The sequence below is a fragment of the Myotis davidii genome, unplaced genomic scaffold (assembly GCF_000327345.1).
Source record: "Myotis davidii unplaced genomic scaffold, ASM32734v1 scaffold363, whole genome shotgun sequence".
NCBI classification, from domain to species: Eukaryota; Metazoa; Chordata; class Mammalia; order Chiroptera; family Vespertilionidae; genus Myotis; species Myotis davidii.
In genome coordinates this window covers 1487877-1506374 of record NW_006294069.1, presented here as the reverse complement: position 1 = coordinate 1506374, position 18498 = coordinate 1487877, and the positions used below count along the sequence as shown (strand labels likewise).

Genomic DNA, 18498 nt, shown 5'->3' with positions numbered 1-18498 from the left:
GGGCGGATCCCAACGCGATCGCCTCGTGCCCGAGCCGGGCGGGGGCCAGGATGCGGACCTGAAAGCCTTGAGCCGGCCTCATGACCCTGAGCACGTTGACTCGCGAAAGGAAGGCGCCTCCCGCCTGCACCTGCAGCCTCAGTGGCCCCGACATGATCCCCTACTTCTCTGCCAACGCGGTCATCTCGCAAAACGCCATCAACCAGCTGTGAGTGCACCGCGCGCCCTCCTGCCCTCTGCTAACGCTCGGAAAGTTTGCGTGTTAGCAGTCGCTTTCCCCAGCATCCTGGGGAGCAAGCGAACGAGGGCGAAATTGCACCCTGCGTTCTTGGCGGTCCCGGGGCGTCCGGGGAGGATAGTGGGGTGGAGGTGGGGGTAATTCTTGGAGGCAGAAAGTGTCCAGGGGTGGGGGATGTTAACGGACAGAAGAATCCTTTGCGATAATTTTTGGTAAACTCTGAGGGTATCTGAAAGTGGGGTCTTCTCAGGGAAGTTGTTGGGTGACCGACTGACAGCCGAGCCATATGGCGCTCAGGAGACCGAAGGTGAAGGGCGGTGTGTAGCTTCTGAACAGCCAGCCGGAAACGCTAGGGCTCCCTTGCGGGTCCTGCTGGTGATCCAGCGCCCGTGTTTGTTGTTTTGGTTTTTGTTTCAAATAAGTTTTCATCTAACTATAAGTTTCTGTTGCAAGTCGTTCACACAAAGAAAGGCAGTTTATTCTTCGCTCCCGCTGGTTGTGGTCTGGAATTATTTCAAAAACTGGATTTCAGTAGTTTGGCTGTTTTGGGGGGTTTTGTTTTTTTTGTCTTCCCCTGTAGTAGTACATGCTCACACCCAAGCCTGTGTGCAAAGCTTCATTCACTAAAATGCAAGATTCAGGTGCATCTTTGTGACTGTTTTTTGAAGTCTCTGGAGTTCTCCTTCCTTTAAATTTGTGGTTTAGCCATTTTTTGAGAACTGTGGGCTGAAGCTGAATCTCACCTCGCAGTTATAAAGCGCAAAGGAACTGCATCTATTCAAGTCGCATCCTCAAACCTGTGGAGTGGTTTAGTTTACTTTAGATAGCAGGAGTTTGGTCTTTGTAGTGTATTAGCACTCACTGTAGAGTGGCTTCAGGAAAGTCACCTACTGAGGTTTTCTGGACTCCTGGAACTTAAGTAAGGCTTCTGTCTTCCTCCCAGGTCACCCTTAAGGGACTTTTATTTTTTATTTTATTTTTTTCTCCACCCACCCTCCCCTGAGTTCTCTCTCCCTTAAGGGACTTTTAAATGAATGTCCAACAACAGAAACTTTCCATTATTTATTAAAGGTCCCAACAATGGCATGTAAAGTGATTTGTAAATAATCTTACATCTATTTAATTATTTTAATTAATGGTTTGCCCTTCTACCAAATCAAACTAAACTCATTTGAGTTTCAGCTTTTTCCCTTTGTGTAGATTCATGGTGGAGCTCCTAAAAAATAGCTCCCCACCAAAAACAACAACAACACAGTGCTTTTACTGCTCTGTACTGTAAACTCCACAGAATTAAATCAACTGTTTACTTGTGTTTTCCTTTAAAAAAAAAAAAAAGGATACATATGGAATGACAAAGAAGAAAAGGAGTAGATAATCTGAAACTGGACAACCAATCTCAAAATAATAGTGTCAACAATATTTTAAAAATGAAAAAAAGTAGTGGGAGCAACTCACATGTCCATCAATGGATGAATGGATAAACAAAATATGTATATAATACAACTAAGTATCTCTTAGTCTTTAAAAGGAAGGAAATTCTGACAAATGCTATAGCATGGATAAACTTTGAAGACATTATTCCAAATGAAAAAAAAGCCATAAAAAAGGGAAAATGCCATATGATTCCACATATATGATGTACCTGGAGTAGTCTAGTTGCCAGGGCTTGAGGGAGGAGGAATGGGAGGTTTGTGTTAAATAGGTACAAAGTTTCATTTGAGGAAGAAGAAAAAGTTTTGGGGATGATTGCATAACAATGTGATTATTTAATGCTGCTGAACTGTACACTTACAAATGGTTAAAAGGCAAATTTTGTTATCCTATGTAATAAAAGGGTAATATGCAAATTGACCCTAACAGCAGAACGACTGGGAATGACTGGTCACTATGACACACACTGACCACCAGGGGGAAGACGCTTAATGCAGGAGCTGCCCTCTGGTGGTCAGTGCACTCCCACAGGGGGAGCTCTGCTCAGCCACAAGCCAGGCTGACGGCTGCCAGCACAGCGGTGGTGGTGGGAGCCTCTCCCACCTCCTCAGCAGCGCTAAGGATGTCCAACTGCAGCTTAGGCCCGATCCCCGGGGGAGCAGGCCTAAGCCAGCAGGTGGACATCCCCTGAGGGGTCCCAGACTGCAAGAGGGCACAGGCCGGGCTGAAGAACCGCCCCCCCCCTCCAAGTGCACAAATTTTTGTGCACTGGGCCTCTAGTGTATGTATAACTACAGTTTTAACGAAGATCAAACAGGCCACACTCTAGAGCAGGGGTGGGCCATATAAGAGCCTAGAAATCATTTGGTCTAGCCCTGCCAAGGGGCTAGGGGTGAGTTAGTTAAATGTTTGACCAAATGTAGCAAGCTAAATTTTTAGGAGAGCATGCTGGTGCCTTCTCCTTTTCTTCCCTCAAGGCGCCTGCATACCTTTGCTTTCTCCTGAGCTCCAAGGGCCCTTCTTTTGCCTCTGTAACTTGTTTCCTGAGCCCACGCAGACCAGCTGGCACATTTCTTCCACGGCTCACTTCTACTTCTATGACTTTCTAAGTAAGCTTTTGCTTGTATTTGAGTCTTGGCTATGAATTCTTTCTTAACCAGAACTCAAGTACCACGATTGCTGAACAAAGGTCTAACATCTGGTGCCCTTTGCTACTAACACATCCAGGCTCCACTCACCTCCAACCTATTGTATGCCCTGGAAGCCTTACCAGACTGCATTGCCTGGACATGCTGTTAGCTGCCTTTCAACTGTATTCACCCAGTGGGAAGTAAGAAAGAAAAAAAAAAGATTAAGCAAAATTTTAAAAGCAGAACTTATAAGCTTTTAGCAGGGGCGGGGGGGGGGGGGGGGGTCAGTTTTTAATCTTGCTTCCTAGTATAATCAAATAAGTCCAGATTTCTTTGGGTAAGTCTTTTGACTTCAGTTTCTTCCACTGTAAAATGAAAACACAGTGGGTCCTACCCCCAAGAGATCATAAGACACTATAACACTTTGCAAACTACAAATTCCTGCACACAAAAAAACGAGTTAATTGAAATTAAACAATACCTAATAGCTGCCATTTATTGATTGCTTGTTACTGTGCTACGAGTTTAATGTATATTATCTTGTTTAATCATCACAGCAATCGTGTGAACTTCTTTGTTCTATTTACAGATAATGAAGCTGAGGGTTAGAGAAGTTAAGCTCTGTTCAGGCCATAAAGCAAGTAAATGACAAAACTGTCTTTAGAATCCTGATCTGTTTCTTGGGCAGGTGCTGTTAACCACTATAAAAATGATATTCTATCATTGTAGTTGCAAGTTAACTTACACTCTTAGGAATTATCTTTAAATGGTGACATCTTCAACTTAATAGTGAAAAGTATATTTGCTATACTAAGAATTTTGATGCTAAGGTAGACAGTCTCTTAAAGAATTTGCAAAATATTTCTCTTTTATTTTTGTCTCTTGCCACTGTTTTTTTCTTAAAAGAGACTAATATCCTAATATTCATTTATTCTAAAATGTATTTATTAGTGTTGCTTTAGTCATCATTTTTATTGCCTAGTTCATCATCATTTAAAAATCTTTAGGGGATCATTCTAAATACTATCCCAAATTTTGTTAACTTAAACATTTTTGGCACCTAATGCAAAAATTCTTAATTTTGGGTTCATGGTCATCTAGAATTCTATGTACTGGCTTCAGAAACTCCTTAAGATTATATGAAAATATTGGGTAGATAAATATATGTTAAAAATCAGATTCTCAAAGTAATGTGATCTCATAAAATGCTAAGAATCTCTTTCATAAAGGAAAGTGTTGTTTCTAAGGCCTAATATCGTAACACTCAACTGGTGTGAGCATTTCTCTGTGGTACCAGATCTGTACTAAGTAGCAAAGACTAGTGGGAGCAACTACTAGTAAAAGATTAAGATTTAGGGCTCTAAGAGAAGACTGACTCAAAAAGGTTTGTATGTGTTTTTTAAATATATTTTATTGATTTTCTACAGAGAGGAAGGGAGAGGGATAGAGAGTTAGAAACATTGATCAGCTGCCTCCTGCACACCTCCCACATCAGCCACTTCCTGCACCCCTCCCACTGGGGATGTGCCCGCAACCAAGGTACATGCCCTTGACCGGAATCCAACCTGGGACCTCTCAGTCCGCAGGCTGACGTTCTATCCACTGAGCCAAACTGGTCAGGGCAACTCAAAAAGTTTTAAGTGTATATGTGGGGAAGGGGGTACGTTGACACATGAATACTATTAGCCCAGTGGTTCTCTTTTCTTTGCTGAGGTCCCCTCATAAGAGGTTTTTTCCTTCTCTCGTTTGCTACCTCACATTTGCCGTGGGTTTAGAAGCCATGTAACAAATCCTATGAGAATTGTGCCAGAGTAAAAAGATCAGAATGAGATCCTAGAGACTCTGCTATGGAGAAAGCTCATGACCTTTAGAATATGGCCTTCGGATACTTTGGTGATTTCACAGGCTCTTTCTAGTTCCTTGACTTTTAACTGATAGGTACTGTATCATTGAAAATAGAGAATAGCTGAGGTTTTACTGTATCTTATTGGGAATTACATGATCATTTTTAGATTAAGGTGTCCCCTTGCCATTGTATACAATTCACCAAATATGTGTACTTTTTTATGTATCATTGAAGATATTAAGTGATAGGATTCACTTCAAAAACAAAGTATAGTTACTGTCATGAGTATTAATTCTACTAGAAAAAAAAATGTGAGCAACCCAGAGCATCATCTAATCAGACTCAAAAGTCTTGAATCACACCCCTCAAATGATTGTGAAAAGTTTCATTCCTCTAAGAGTCTATACATACTTTTTAATAAAAACAAAATTCTGAATTTCTGAGAGATATAAAAGCCTATGTTGTTTTTAGGGATCCAACATTCAATCCCTGAGCAATGGTCATTAGGCAAGGGCCTGAGGCTTTTGTAGTGTTGTTATGTGCCAAACAAATAGCTGATCGAAAGATAGGTAGCTATTTTTGTGTCCTAAAAAGTTCAGGGAGGGATCAAGAATTATTAGATAAAGTGCTGGCAAAACCTAACATTAAAAGTGTTCCCATTATGAAAACCTGTTCAAAAGTGTTGAAACTTGCCCTACCAGGTTGGCTAAGTGGATAGAGCATCAGCCTGAGACTGAAAAGTCCTGGGTTCTATTCCTGTCAAGGGCACATGCTGCAGGAGGCAGCTGATCAATGATTCTCTCTCATCGTTGATATTTCTATCTTTCTCTCCCTCTCCCTTCCTCTCTGAAATCAATAAAAAAAAAATTTTTTTTAAGTGTTGAAACCTAAGTGATTAAGACATTGCTTAATTTTTTAATGAGGTTACTTTGAGCTTTTTGTCCTTGACCTAAAATGTTTATTTTCTTGTTTCATATATGAGTTTGACTTCCTAGCTTGAAGTTTGACTTCAAACTCAGCAAAAAGAGGAGTATATCGAGATTATTATCTAAAAATGTATCTTTTAATGAAATTGAAAGGTGGAAACAGTTTTATTTTTGTTAAATTAGTAATGGTACTAGTGCTCTATAGTTAGCCAAGTGAATTCAGTTTTGCTCTATATTTACCCAAATGATTTCACATGTGCTCATCTCTGAACTTAAGCTTGCATCTGAATCACCTAGTTGACGTATGAAAACATAAATTGCTGCCCCACATCCCCAGAGTTTCTGATTCTGTAGGTTTGGGGTGAGGCTAGAGAAGATGCTGCTGCTGCTGATGGTCCAGGGACCACATCCTTAACCCTTTGAGTGCCAACCAATATCCTAGGAACTATGCTAAAATTGCCAAGGCATTTTTGCTGATTTTACAGCAGTTTAGGAAAAAAAGTATGAATCGCAAGTAAGTGAAGTTACATATTCAAAAACTTAAGGAAACCTTTACTACATTTGTTCTCATCTTTGACATATATTGTTTGCTGATTGTATTATAAAATACTAGTAGAAAAAAAAATTTGAACAAAACATATAATGCTAAAATAAAGTGCTCCGGCATTTTTGGCGAAAGACAGGAGGAGCGCGATCGCACTCCCTAGCACTCTAGGGGTTTTAAAGTATTCCTCTGAGGCATATTGGACAAGTTGTCATCAAGTTTTACGGAGTAAAAAACTAAAAAATGTTAAAATGGTCAAGTGATTGTTTTGGTGGTTGTTTTCTGCACAGGGGTTACATGATTTGTTGTTGTTGGTAGAACTAAACTAGAACCAGCATTTCCTGTCTCCCAATTCAGAGCTCTTGTGGTCTGCATTTGAAGTTCTGATACATATATCTTTATATACATACTAGAGGCCCAGTGCACAGATTCGTGCACCGGTGGGGCCCCTTGGCCTGGCCTGTGGGGATCAGGCCAAAACCGGCTCTCCGACATCCCCCGAGGGGTCCTGGATTGCTAGAGGGCACAGGCCAGGCCAACGGATCCCACCAGTGCACAAATTTGTGCACCAGGCCTCTAGTATGCATATAAGATCTTTGGTTAATCTCTTCCTGCCCTCCCCCCTCCTTCTGAAAATCATCAGTCTGTTCCATGTTTCCATGCCTGTGGTTTCCACTCCTGCATTGAGCGTCTGCCCCCTGGTGGTCAGTGTGAGTCATAGCTACCGGTCAGACAATCGAATAGTCGGCCAGTTGGCCAGTCACTTAGGCTTTTATATATACAGATAGGAACATTTCTTTAGGTAAATTTCTAGCAGTGAAATTTCTGGGTCTAATGGTATATATAAGTTATATATTTGATACATACTGCCAAATTGCCTTCTGAAAAGGCTTTGCCAATTTGCTCTTACCAGTTGTAAGAGTATATCTTTCCCTGTATAACTTTGGTAATATTAATAATGACATTAAATAGCAGTTATTTTTTTACTATGTGCCAGGCATTGTTTTATCATCTCATTCTCTCTTCTTAACAACCTTATGAGTTAGATATTACACTCCATTAGAGATGAGAGACACAGAGATGTTGAGTAACTTGTCTAAAATTATAGTCAGGATGGAAACACAAACACAAACAGTCTGACTCCAGGATCCTTACTCTTAAATACTTCTCTATTTGCAAATCCCGTATTACTATGGAAGTTTAGCATCTTTTTATATTTGTACTGGTTTTTTTCACTTTTCTGCTATGATTTGCATGTTTGTACTTAATAGCCATTTTTCTATTGGTATTTGCTTTTTTCTTTTTGATGTATTTTGCATTTTCTGGATATGTGGAAAAAATAATTTTTACCAGCTTATTGCATGTCTTTTAACTTTGCATCTTGTTATAAAAGTTTTTAATTTTATGCAGTAAAATGTGTTAACATTTCTCTTATGATTTCGGAATTTTGTATCTTGCTTTAAAAAACTCTTCCCACCCACTCCAAGGATTATAAAGATTTTCTTTCACATTTCTTTCTGATGTATCTATACTTTTAAAATATTTCACTCTTTAAAACATCTGAACTTTTCTTTATAGTGTGAAGTAGAGATGTAACTACCTTTCTTCAAAATGCATAATCAATTATTTAATACCATTTATTTAGTCCATTCTCACTTCACTGATTTTGAAATGCAACACATGTTGTATATTAAATTCTAACAGATATTTGGGGTCTTCATCTGTATTATTAAGTCTTGTTAATATGTTTTCTGTCCATTTACCAATACCATACTGTTTTACTTAACATAGATTTAGTGATTATTTTGATATCTTGTATGTCAAGGCCTACCTCTTTTTTTATGTGCTAGTTATTCTTGCTTATTTTATTTTCCAGATAAGTCTTAGAAACAGCTTGTCAATTTTCACTTTTGAAAATCCTCTTGGAGCCCTGGCTGGTATGGCTCAGTTGGTTGGGCATCATCCTGTGCACCAGGGGGTTGCTGGTTCAATTCCCCATCGGGGCTTGATCCCCAGTAGGGGGCATGCAGGAGGCAGTTAATCAATCAATCGATGTTACCCTCTCACATTGATATTTCTCTCTCCTCCCTTCCTCTCTCTCTAAAAAAAATCAGTAAGCTATTCTTTTTAAATATAGATTTTTTTTTGTTGATTTCAGAGAGGAAAGGAGAGGGAGAGAGAGGTAGAAACATAAATGATGAGAGAGAATCATTGACTGGCTGCCTCCTGCACGCCCCCCACTGGGGATAGTGCCCTCAACCCGGGCATGTACCCTGACCGGAGATGGGACTACAACCTTGACATATCAGGACGATGCTCAAAGGTTTCCTAAACCAGTGGTCGCCAACCTTTCGGACCTCACAGACCACCAGTCTAACCAACTGTACTACCCAGCCAGAGTGTGGAATATATATTTTAAAGGGTGATCAAATAAGTTCACTAATTCAACTAGTGAATTTTCTAGGTGTTATATAGCCTTCAAATATGAAGGAAAGGTTAATGGTCCTTTGTCAGGGTATAAAGATGCATTTGTGTTTTCATTAGCGGTGGTGGTAACTTTGTGTGGCTTTCTCCACACTGTGCTTGTTTGAAGTCAGTACAGCAGTAATTGGCTTGGAACTGAAGGATGGAGGGGAAAAGCTCTCAACTTTGGCCTTATTGGAACCACCTTTAACCAAGTTAACTGAAGAGTAAATCTGCACAATGACGATGAACAAGAATGGTGAGGTTGTGACGTGCTCAAGTCAGATTTTCTTTGTGATAAATCTAGAGTGGATTTTTTTAAAAAGTGTTGCTCTTTGACTTGTGTGTTCACCTGTAAGCACTCCTGAAATTGGGCACTTTCTTTAGGCTTACTCGGAGAAATCACTGCCCAAAGCCAAATAACAGGATGCTGTCATTCATTCTTTGTTTCTAACAGCTTTAGGCCTTGGAGTGATAGAGAGACCCAAACATCTACGATTATCTTGCTGATATTTCTTCTTAGGTCTCTCCAATAAATGTGAGTCCTCTTGATTATCATACATTAAACTCCGTAGGGCTAAAGGACAGTGGTGTAGATGCTATCACATTAATGTTTCTGACTTTCTAAGGTGACAGAAAAAGAAGATTATCCTAACTACTTTAAGATAGGGTTAGTTTTGCACTGTTGAATGACACGGGATGTTGCTGCCACTAATATAATTGGGGTTTAACTCGAAGAAACATGCTAAGAACATTTTCAGGTGTTCCTGTGATTTGGAAGGCATGTAGCAAATGATATATAAATAGATTGCTAGTGTTGCACACCAAAGGGCAAGTTTGGGCTCACTTCCTCTTTGCAGGTTGTGCAAGTTGAGTGACTCTTGTTTTCCGAAATTATCTGTTTTTAGAGGGTGTGACCCTTCTTTGAGTAACCTAAGGGATTTGGCATTAGTTATGTATATAAAGCAACAGAATCCAAAGGCTTGAATTACTCAAAGAAAATCCTCAGCATAAACCTATGGAGTGTTATTTTTTTAAAGTTGTAACAATTTCGTTTTTCAGATGTAGAAGATGTAGAATTGTTTTATTTTTTGGCGACCAGCTAGAGGGCCAAATTATTACTTATGTTTGGGAATAATATCTACCTCATTTCAGAGAATTGTGGAGATCAAATGAGTTCATTAGTTAAAAAAAAATGAAACTATAAAAGTTTCCCATGTGATTGTTTCTTTTACCATCTATACTTAACACTCGTTGATAAAGAGCCATACACATATTCATGATCCATAACGAGACATTTCAAGCCCTGAGAATTTTAATTGTGGACTTTATATTGTTTATCTTCGGCAGTGTCTATATTCTTAAAAGTTTATGCTAGAGACTCTTCTGTTTGCAACCCAAGGAACACTTTAGCAATCTTCAACACCTTGGCAAAAGGCTGATCAGGTTTATGAGCTCAGCTTTTGTCTGTCTCATCTCTGCTGTTCTCTGAATTTTGTGTAATAAAAGGCAGTTGATCACCGTGGGGGATTAATTGAATGAGAATGTTTCTGATTTTTCTTCACTGATTTAAAATAAGTATCACATAAGCAAAAAAAAATTCTTTTTAAGCAAAGAGTTCTTAAAGAGATGCCATTTCTTTGGGACTCTCCTCTGTCCCAGGTATCTTTAAATTACTGTTTCCCCAAAGTTAATATTCTCAGTCCAAAAAAATTTAACTTCCTATTATTTTATCCCCTTTATCTTTGTGAGGAGTTTTAGTTTGAGAAATTGGGGTATCAATGGGGGTTGTAAATTACTAGTGAATTTCACTTCCTAGGAGATGAATGTAATAGATTCAAACAATGTGTGAAACTTTAACATCCCTTTCACCAGTTTGGCATAGAACATTCTATCAACTCCACCTCTGTGATGTTCATCTTCTCCAATAAAATCTTATACTCACTTCCTTAAATAGCCCATTTCTTAAGTACTGCTCTGTTTTAAAATACTTAAAAGGTCTCTTGGGTCACATATTCAGAATCTTGTCATTTGTTCTTGTCATTTGTTCTTGTGGCCAATAGTCACAGTCTGGTGTTTAGAATGAAACAGACTTGAGTTCCAATCAGAGTTTCACCACCTATATATAGACTGTACAACCTTGAATATATTACACTAGAGGCCTAGTACACGAAAATCATGCACTGAGGGGGCGGGGCCTCAGCCCAGCCTGCGCCCCCTTGCAGTCCAGGAACCCTCCGGAGATGTCTGACTGATGGCTTAGGCCCACTCCCCATGGGGATCAGGCCTAAGCTAGCAGTCGGACATCCTTAGAGCTGCCACAGAAGTGGGAAGTCTTCTGCCTGAGTGGCACTCTCCCTGTGGGAGCACACTGACCACCAGAGGGCAGCTTCTGCATTGAGCAGGATAGAGCTGAAACTGGCTCTCCGACATCCCCCAAGGGGTCCCGGATGGCAAGAGGGCACAGGCCAGGCGGTGCACTAGACCCACCGGTGCACGATCAGGGTCAGGGAGGGACACGGGAGGTTGGCCAGCCAGGGAGGGACCGTGGAAGGGCTCCAGGGCGTGTCCTGCCCATCTCGCTCAGTTCTGATCAGCCAGACCCCAACAGCAAGCTAACCTACCATTCAGAGCGTCTGTCCCCTGGTGGTCACTGCATGTGATAGCGACTGGTTGACTGCCCCCTGGTGGTTAGTGCACGTCCTAGCACATGGTTGAGCGGCCTTAGCATATCAATAGCATATTATGCTTTCATTGGTTGAACAGACAACTGGACACTTAGCATATTAGGCTTTTATTATATAGGATAACTACCATAAGCCTTTCTTGTCAATAAAATGAAGCCAATAATGCCTGTAAGGATTAAACGTAATGCTTGTGAAGTACTAATAGTATGTACTCAGTAAAGTTTAGGTAATATTTTTGCTCTTTTGACATGAGCCAAAGTATAGTAGAAAGAACTAGAATACAAAGTGTTATGCCAGTCTGATGGTAAAATGTTTATCATTTGCATCATTGTCATAATTTCACCTATTCTGGGCAAAAGGTGGGAGATACAAAGGAATACAAGATGGTTCCTGCAGTCGGGATGTTCAGTCTGTTGAGGATATAAGACAAGATCAAAAAAGGATAAATATGAACATAATTAAGCACAGGCTAAGTGCCAGAGGAAAGGTGCAGTTGGTGCTTTACGTGTTCAGAGGACAGAAAGGTTTTGTAAATGAGCCAGTTAGTGAAGGCTTTATTGGGAGTAAGATTTGAGCTGGGACTCTGACCTTTATTTCTGTCCCTCTTAAATGTCTTGGTTTGTATAAACACAGGTAAAGAGTACTTCAGTGGTGAGAGAAAAGGAAGAACTAATGTGGCAGATGTTAGGACCATATTACAAATAATTAGTTTTTGATGAATGACTTCTATTAATCATTTGTGGTAAGAAGGGAATCTTTTACACAGCAGTGGTGTTCTTTAGGAAATTGCTATGAGCATATTTTTGATATATTATATGGGCAGAATTTTTATCAAGTTTTTATTGAGTTACCCTCTGAGTACACAGCACAGTAAGCAGCATTTGCAGACTTTACATAGCTTATTTAGGAAGGCTGCCAGTTTTACAAGGCTGTTGTTATTGAATCAGTACCAGTGGCTGGGCGCACAATGTGAAATCCCCACAGGCAGTATAAGAAGAGAAATAATTAAACTATCTGCTAGTGGCTTTATGTTTCATAAAAGAAGGAAAGAAAGCACAATCAAGTAATCCAAAGCAAAACTTCTTTCTCTGCTTCCTCCAGGTGCTTAGCTCTAGATAGTATTACATCAGCATCATGTGGTAGGCAAGGTGGTTCCCATGATACAGAGGGCTTGTAATATTTACAGTGGACTGAGCTATCAGGGGAGGTGTGCGCCAATTGCTATTTTTCCTTGTTCTTATTGACTTGGTTACCAGTTCAGTGGCCCAGTTACCAATTAATGGCTCAACTTATTTAGTGTTCTCTAAGTAATGTACAACTCCTTAGTTTGTAAGTCAAATAAATATACATGGAAGCCATCCTAGTGGACATGAGGATCTTTTATACACATCAGTTAATAAAGATCAGGAACTATATAAATGCAGGTTACATTAAGCCCAAACAATAGTTTAATGATATTGATTCAAAGAAGAGTTGCTACAACTACTGAAAATTTAGCAGATTGTGATTTATTACTGTACTCTTCTGCACAGATAAATTGCAAATTGAGACTACATAAGAGAAATCTAGAAACCTAAGTATTTCTGTTTAGTGAGTCTAAGTAAATTTAAACATAGTGTAATTTTTTTTTCAAAATTAAAGAAAAACTGAAGATTGTAGACTGGCTAGTTATATCTCTGTAATTTAAAAACTAAAAGCCATTGTTGTTTTAATCATACTTTTTTCTTAACCTACTGGGAAGTCCTTGAGTGTATCTGTTAAGAACCCACTATAGGCCTGGCTGTTAATGAGTTGGGGCTTGTTCATTTCTGTTGCTCTTCCGTGGTCAGTCTCAGTAATCATGGAGGTTCATTATACCCATGCTACTGGAATTTTCTCTGTTTTTTTGCCATTTTAGATGCTTGGAGAAATTCTCAGCAAGGCTGTAAGCCCCTTTTGTCAGAAAATGAGAATGTGTATTAAGCTTTTTAAAAAATAACCTCTAGTCTCTTTCTCAGTTGAAATAAAAATCAACAAATAAATATTGAATACCAATGCTCTTCTTTATGGCAATCTTACACATCACCTTGGGGGAATTTCCAAATAGAGAATCCCTTTTGCTTTAAAAAGTTGTCTACCTTATACACAGTAAAGTTGATAATATCACATTCTTTACCACCCACTCAGTTTAAAAGTGAACTTGTCCTGGGTGTTGTTGTTTTTTCATGTAACTAGTCTTATTGGTAATTAAAAATCAGCAAAGCAAAAAGTATTGCTTATTTTTTTAGTATTTATAGATAATGCATGTTTATTATAGAAAAAAACAGAAAACGTTGTTGCATTTCTCTCCTTCCCACAAAAGGCATTACTCTTATTCTTGTCTCTCAAAGATATTTACTGTTAACACCATCCAGAATTTTTCTATGTATGGATATACCTTTAAAAATGGGATTGTCCTCTATCTACTGCTTTGTAATCAAATTTTTTTTTACTTGGCATGTTGGAAGCATCCTGCCATTGTCCTCAAATGCATTTATTTATATATTTTTAAAGAGTTGTTTGTTTTTCACAGAACTGATTCAAATTCTGCCCTATTGTTACATATTTAAATTGTGTCCAGTTTTCTGCAGTTGTAAACAAAGCCTCACTGAAATAAATGATTATCCTTGTACCTAAATCTTTGCACATGTCCCTATAAGAGAAATATCCCAAGGCTCAATTCTGGGATTGCTAGACAAAGGGTATACATATTCCTAATTTTTGATACAGATTGCTAGTTTTTTCACCAGAAATGTTGTACCAGTCTACATTCCTGCCAGCAATTTTAGTAATTCATTTTCATAGTGCTCCTGAAATGATAAAAGTGAAATCAAGGTAAATATGATTTTATCCTTCAATTCATATGGACTACTTGAGACTTAGAAAAGTTGTTCCTCGTTTGTCTTTCCTATGAGGAACTTATTTCATACCTAAACACTGATGGAAAATACTTTAATTTGTAAGCTATGTTGAATAGAACTAGTGGAAATATGAAATAATAGTATATTGATAAGATGAAGAAACTGTCCAGAGGTGTTGTTGACTATGTATATAGTGCTTATGAATTTAGCTTTGCTCTCCATGTTTTCATTTTATTCTAAAATCATCCCCATTTTTTACTTAAAGAATTTTAGACTCAGATGATAAGCAAACAGACTTAATCTAGGGTCCTGCCACAAATTAATTTAGACCTTGAACAACATTTCATTGTTTTCTATTTAGGAAGTGTTAAGCATCACTGAGATTTCTCATAAGGCCATCTTACTAAGCATACTGAAATTTAAAAAGATAAATACATCGATTTGTTCATGCTTGTGACTATACTTATGAGATTAGCATTTCCTGATCCTATTTATAGGAAGTAGTGGGTATATTTCTCAAAGTTGAGGAGATTAATACTTTAGGGAACAAGCTGTTTCAATTCTTGAAACAAAAGTTTTCATCTTTGAGGCTGAATGAATATTAAATATAAGAGAAAGAAGAGTATGTTTCTTAAAGCTGTTAAAGAATCTTACTTTGAATGTCAGCAGCAGATATAAACAGTAGCCAGAGGGGCTCTGGTGGACTTAAATTTTAAAAGGAAAAAAAAAAAGGGAAGGAGGAAGGAGTGTTAGAGTGCAGGCCGCAGTTGCATGATTAGTTGTCTTCCTTTATCTGAAACTGAGCTGCTTCCTTAATGAAGGTGTGTGTTTAAATCACGGGCAGAGAAAGTGTTTTCGGGTGAAGTTTCACCTTTTGTGGTGGCAGCAGTCCTAGACATGCTGCTGGAACACAGAGGATGAGTTCAGCACCTTCTCATCAGATGGTATCTCTGTTCACTGCTCATCTCTTTTACATAGCACGCCTTTGTTCACTGGAGAGCAGACCTCTCTGGGTTGGCCTGTCCAGCCACTGACAGAGACTGAAGGTGACTGATAAGGAGTCCAAAGGTCAAAATGGACTAGTGTGGGTCAGTCTGACTTTAAGTGGAAAAGGCTCTTTTTTGCCTGCAGACCTCAAAAACTGAATTGCTGCCTGGGAAATGTTCAATTCAGATCCACCAGCTGTCTTTGCAGTCAGCAGAGCAGAAAAGAAACAACACATTACTTAACTGGTGTGATTTAATTGAATTGGGTTGCTAGAGATTTCACTCTAGAGATGATTTCTATGGCAATGTCACTTGCTTACTGTGAGAAAGCATATATCAAATAAAAAAAACAACAAAGATAATCCATAATCACTGGGGTATTTTGTTGGGTTTCAGAATGGAAAGTCAATTAGCTTTGATTCAGGTATTTCATTTACTAACTGGCCGGTTATTAGGATGTGATGGAGCACAAAATAGGAAAAGGCAAATAACATTTGCATTTCTAATTTGGACTACTGCTTTTTAATTAAATTGGCTTTCCTAAGGCCCAGCCGGTGTTGCTCAGTGGTTAAGCATCAATCTGTGATCCAGGAGGTCACGGTTCGATTTCTGGTCAGGACACATGCCTGGGTGTCAGGCTCTCTCTCTCATCATTGATGTTTCTATCTTTCTCTCCCTCTCCCTTCCCCTCTGAAATAAAAAAAAAATTTTTTTTGAAAAAAAAAATAAAAAATATATTGGCTTTACTAAGTATTTTGCTAACTTCAGAATTCACATACTACAAATATGTGATTATTAACCTGATTAAAAGTCTCCTTTTTAGCTGAAGCCAGTTTGGCTCAGTGGATAGAGCATCAGCCTGCAGACTGAAGGGTCCCAGGTTCGATTCCGGTCAAGGGCATGCACCTTGGTTGCGGGCACATCCCCAGTAGGAGATGTGCAGGAGGCAGCTGATCGATGTTTCTCTCTCATCGATGTTTCTAACCATGTACCTGGGTTGCGGGCGCATCTCCAGTGGGAGATGTGCAGGAGGCAGCTGGTCGATGTTTCTCATCGATGTTTCTGACTCTCTATCTCTCTCCCTTCCTCTCTGTAAAAAATCAATAAAATATATATATTTTTTAAAAAGTCTCCTTTTTAGTAACTGTCCTTTAAGTTAGCAGTGGTCTTTACATAACATACGGTTACTGAGACTATAAGCTATTGTCCTTGTCCTGTAGTAGAAAGATTGTGAGCTACATAATTTGCAGGGCCCAGTGCAAAATGAAAATGTGGAGCCCCTTGTTAAAAAAGATTTAAAAATTTCAAGACAGCAACAGCAGAGCCTTAAACCAAGTGTGGGGCCCTTCCAGTCACTGATCCTGTGGGACTGCACAGATCATAGACCCATGAAGCTGGCCCTGACTGTGGGATGTGCAATTAAATAGACCTGAAGTCTATCAGAGCTTTGCTACTTATTCACTTGTGTCTTTGTGAATCTCTGTTTTCTCTTTCCATTCTGTATCTTCCTATTCTATCTTTTCCTGTTCTATTCTGTCCTCTCACTGAAGTTGCAGAATCTACAGCAAGAGTGGAAGTGTGCATACTTCTGCCCATAGTCCATTTGAGCACATTCTAGAATAATATTTCCCCCCACTTGGCCAGTGGAACAAACAAGATTAGGATTTCTTTAAGGAAAGGTAATTAATTTATTTCCCTAAAAATACAAATTCTGCATTATAGTTTAAAAAGTGCTTTCACAATTAATATGACATTTGGTTCAAACAATTAATTACTTTTAAGGCAATATTGTCCCTCTCCTGTTATAGATAAGAAAATTAAGCCTCAAAGAGGTTAAGAAATTTTCTTCATGTCAATCAGCTAGTAATTGAAGTTTAAGCCTATCTCTTCTAATGCTATGCTTTCTCACTACTTATTCTGCCTCTGTGGTCCTGCAAGAACAAGGATAAGGTAACAGAATAACTTGCTTTCTCAAGATTGATCTGTTTTACAGAATTTTCTGCCAATTTTTCAAGAATAACTGCTAGGACATAATATTTGCAACAAGTTTTTACTTCTATTATGTCCTATAATTTTTGCAATAACACTGTGTACTAATATTTTAGCATTGTTTTAAAGGAAAAGAGATTGAGATTCAGAGATTAAATGACTTGTTCAAGGTTATATATTAAGTGCAAGAGCAGTGACTGAAATCCAAATCCTCTTTATAATCCATGCTTTTATACTATGCCATGTTAACCTCTGATTTCATATCTCTACTTAGTAAATATCTATGCATTCATTTATTGATCACCAGTGTTCTAGGCAGTGGGAATGAATCAGTCATCCAAAAAGACCATTTCAGCTCTTAGAACTTACATTCTAGAATGTAAATAAATTATTATAAACAATCAGCTGTTGATGTGGCTATAAAGAAAAAATAAATCAGGACAAAAAGATGGAAAGTAAGCTGGGAGTAAGGGGTTACTATTGTTACCAGAAAAGGGACCTGGCCCTCGTAAGTCTGCCTAGGGTGGGTTCTTGACTTCATGCAGGAAAAATTTCACTACACAAGTCCAGGTTAATTTTAGAGGATGTTTATTTAAGCTGGTGACAGTGAAACAAGGAAGGGCCTAGGATAAGAGGGGAAGGACTAGGTGGGGAAATGGCCCTAGGCTGGGCTGCTTTAAGGGGACATATGTAATAACTTTCAGCAATAATGATTTAATTTTAAAAAGAAAAGAAAAGAAATAAGAGAAAAGGGGACCTTGGGGACGGGTTTAGGGATTTGCCAAAGACAAACTTGTACTGCCCATTGCTGCTCTGGTTGTAAGCTTCCTAGGTCCTTTAAAGTTTAGGAGATGCATGTTTGTGGGGGGAGGGAAGGAAAGGGGAAAGGGAAAGGTTCAAGGGTATCCCTAGAAGAGGGAGTTCTAGCTAGAACCTCTGTTTTGAGGGATGTTAACAGCTGGGAGTTTAGAGGAGGTCTTGGGAGAGTATCTCAACAGAATATTCATTACTTTTATGCGTATGTGCCAAAAGGAAGTTTATTCCCTTAACTTCATCTGTCCTTGGGTTTGGTTGGCACATGGAATTAATTGGATTCCTGATATCTATCCTCCTGAGTAGGGTGATTTAAGCTATTTACCTTCTGGTTGAGTAAAGGAGCAAACCATTTACTCTTAAGTGTCCTAGGGTTAGGGATGATAGGATTTACTATGGCTGCAAACTGTGTTTAACTATACTAGGTGTACCAGTTAATGATGCGGATTTTTTTCAATAGATGGAGTTACACATGGATTTAATATGTATGCTATTTTGTTGTATTGACAGCAGCTTCAAAACTTCATATGTCAAATTTGCTGAAGGTGTTAACATCATAGATGACA

The 18498-nt window shown here is 38.9% G+C and overlaps 1 protein-coding gene across 6 annotated transcripts in view; it reads left to right on the top strand.

Annotated features, from left to right (window-relative positions):
- Positions 1-18498, top strand: part of SSH2 (slingshot protein phosphatase 2) — a 132884-nt gene that overhangs the window by 28577 nt on the left and 85809 nt on the right. For 3 of the 6 annotated variants that reach the window (XM_015566756.1, XM_015566757.1, XM_006768066.2), the window contains exon 1: positions 7-208. The exons of 1 other annotated variant lie outside the window; for it this stretch is intronic. In XM_015566756.1, the coding sequence (XP_015422242.1) occupies positions 81-208 (128 nt within the window). In that variant the 5' untranslated portion in view covers positions 7-80. Of the gene's footprint in view, positions 1-6; positions 209-18498 lie in introns of those variants that run through there. 2 more of the 6 variants (XM_015566758.1, XM_015566760.1) reach the window with 2 other exon arrangements.